The sequence below is a fragment of the Sphaeroforma arctica genome (assembly GCF_001186125.1).
Source record: "Sphaeroforma arctica JP610 unplaced genomic scaffold supercont1.1155, whole genome shotgun sequence".
In the NCBI taxonomy this organism is placed as follows: Eukaryota; class Ichthyosporea; order Ichthyophonida; genus Sphaeroforma; species Sphaeroforma arctica.
In genome coordinates, this window is record NW_014039403.1 from 14,104 (window position 1) to 17,106 (window position 3,003).

General features: G+C 41.4%; 1 protein-coding gene across 1 annotated transcript; it reads right to left on the bottom strand.

Annotated features, from left to right (window-relative positions):
* Positions 1 to 162: 162 nt before the first annotated feature.
* Positions 163 to 951, bottom strand: SARC_10159 (hypothetical protein; the record flags this gene model as incomplete). The annotated part of the gene is made up of 1 exon (XM_014295805.1): positions 163 to 951. The coding sequence occupies one exon, from the start codon at positions 949 to 951 to the stop codon at positions 163 to 165; it is 789 nt and encodes a 262-aa protein (XP_014151280.1).
* Positions 952 to 3,003: the final 2,052 nt, after the last annotated feature.

Genomic DNA, 3,003 nt, shown 5'->3' on the forward strand with positions numbered 1-3,003 from the left:
CACTACACACACACACACACACACACACACACACACACACACACACACACACACACACACACACACATATATATATATATCGAAATATTCAGATGTAGACAGAATGCCTATGCCAAATATAACTCGACATCATACTCAGCAAATACAATATTAGAGCTTTAATCAACCCATCCACATACCCATCAAATCATTAACATCACAGCAGTCCTCCACATCATGGCCATCAGATAAGATCTCTGGTATTTCCGGGAGATCCAGATCGTCTGAGAACTCGAGAATATCTAGATCGTCTACAGACAGATCGGAGTCCACACGATGTCCTGTTGCATTCCACACTGCAGTGTTTGTATCCGTAGACTCTGCTTCTGAGAGACTTACAAACACATCGACCGGTGCACCGGGAAGCTCATGCAGGTCTAGTCCACTCTCACTGGCACTACTGCCATCGGCCTGTAACTGTGAGTTGTCGTACTCCTCGTCACTCGGCAGAGGCACAGTTCCGAACATCTCGGCATGCACGACGATATGTTTGTTGGCTGGTATTGGTAAGGGTGGTAAAGGTCTATTTCTGCAAGAAGTGCTACCCGCCATTCCACCAACGCCATCGCTACCATCGACCTCGTCATTACTGGCTGTGGCCCTGACACTATCTGTATCAGTCCGATCGTATGTGTGTTCGTGTGTTAACTCTATTGTTTCATCGTTGTTATTGTATGTATATGGTTTATATGGTTGTTCGATAGGCTCAGTATCATACGTTCGCGTATGCAAGTCTTCTTCCTGTTTGTTCTCATCTTTTTGACCGGACCAATCACTCTCATGATCGTCGTGCGAAATTACAGCACTGGCCGGGGGGATTGCCAGAGCACGTACGTGTTTGTATGTGCCCTTATTTGGTGAATAGATAATACGCGCGGGTGCTAAATCCGACATCTCTTCGGCTTCGCACATGGCTATGTGCTATGGGGGTTCACTCACTGTTGCTGACGAGAAATCGCTAACCTTACTATAAGTATATATGTGTATGTTATGTGTATGTATCTATTACAGCGCATGTAATATAGTATGTTAGCGTATCTTTTTGGTCTACCTCGGTTCACCCGCAAGAATATGCAAGTTTGTTTGGGTCGGTGTTATGTAGGTTGTGAAAAGTAGTCGCTATGATCTGTTTACCTACTCGGCATACCGTCGTTATTGAACCAACAACGTGTGCGTGGTATGGAACAGTCTCTCATATAGTTGGTGGCAACTAGTACTTGTCTATTCTGCGCATGCACTATTCTAGAATGTGCATTTGACGTAGATTCATTCTATTTATCATACGTACATGTACATGTGTTGTTGCTACAATACTGAATATGCTCTTTTGGTAAATAGGTGGTAGTTGGTACGTTCACTGATAAGTTAACCATCATCATCATCATCATCATCATCACTCGGCACTCTCGCCAGTCGCCGACGTCTGAACAACTTCTTTTTTTTTTTTGAAAATGTCATCGAACTACACAACGGGTTCTTGGTGACCAATGAAATAGCTTTAATTTGTTAACAAACTGAAGGCCTTAATACGGGCCTATGAGGCGTATTTATGTTTCCGACTTTTTAAATTTTTTTATATCATATGCGTGACGCATATTCATAGCCTACTACAGTAGCCTTCTGAAACGGTTAAATTTCAGAAGGCTATGACTATGTACTAAACAACAGGCCATGGGCCTATGGCATGTTCCAGTTCTTTGTGACAAGCTGTCGGCCTAAATATGGGTCTCCAAGTGTGTCACGGCTTTTTTTAGTTTCTATTTATAGGCTTCAGATTTACTGAACACAGGGCCACAGGCCACATTTGACATCATCAACGTATATACAGTGCGTTAATTTGTTATAAAAAACATACACTTATAGTTGGTTCTACATAGTTAATATAGGTGAAATATTAAGGTTATCAGGTGCAATATATATGATCAATTATCATCAATAGTCTGATTGTTATCCCTTATAAGTGCAACCTTTTTTTGCCCTCTTAATTCTTGAAACAATTTGCATATCAAAACTTTTCACGTTTTAAACTCAACGTATACTCTGAACTTCCATATTTTAAAATCCACATAAACAAGCCACACCCGATTCTTATACACACGAGAGTGACTAGCTAACACGAAAGGTGTGCGCATACATACGTATACACGATTAACAAGCGTACCTCCTACCATTGTACTACACTACACCATTTATATCATATAACCAAGAGATATGAATATTAGCCTGAGTACCTTGCGGGCGTTGAGGGGGGTCGGCGCACACAATGTGACCAACAGATTGGGGTGGAACACTTTTGGTGTCGGACGCAATGCTGTACGAGGCCGCAGAAACATCGTATGCAGATATGGGAGTGTACACGACAATCGGATGTTTTTATTTTAAGTTGTTTCATGTAGATATGAACTTGTACTTTGACATCCCATGTGGATACGAGCTTGTACTTTAAAAGCGTATGGAGAGAGGTTGTACCACTTGACATAGGTGTATTTTTGTTTTAGAATATTGTCTATTGATAAGCATTGCTATTTAAACCATCGTGCGTAGCTAGGTATGCGGCTGTCTTTAACGAGAGTTCTGTTTATTGGGTGTATATCTGTATTTTTGTCCGTACATATGGTATAACTTTATAGCAAACATATGGCGATGGGAAGGGTAAGTACCATATAGCGCCCGTGTATATGAAATTAAATCTCAACAGGGCTGGACCTGTAGGCTTCAAACCCTATAGTGAGTGTGCGCTCTTCTCTCTATTAGCTCTTTGATGATCGACCGACGATACTATCGATTCACATAACCATTCACATCGCGTACTATGTTCTGTAGAAGATATTGCTTTTGGAGTATATATGAATAATTTTACTTTATGTCATTGTAGGTGTTTAGAAATACACAAGCACACGCACACACACACGCACACGCACACACACACATGCACACACACACACACACACACACATGCACACA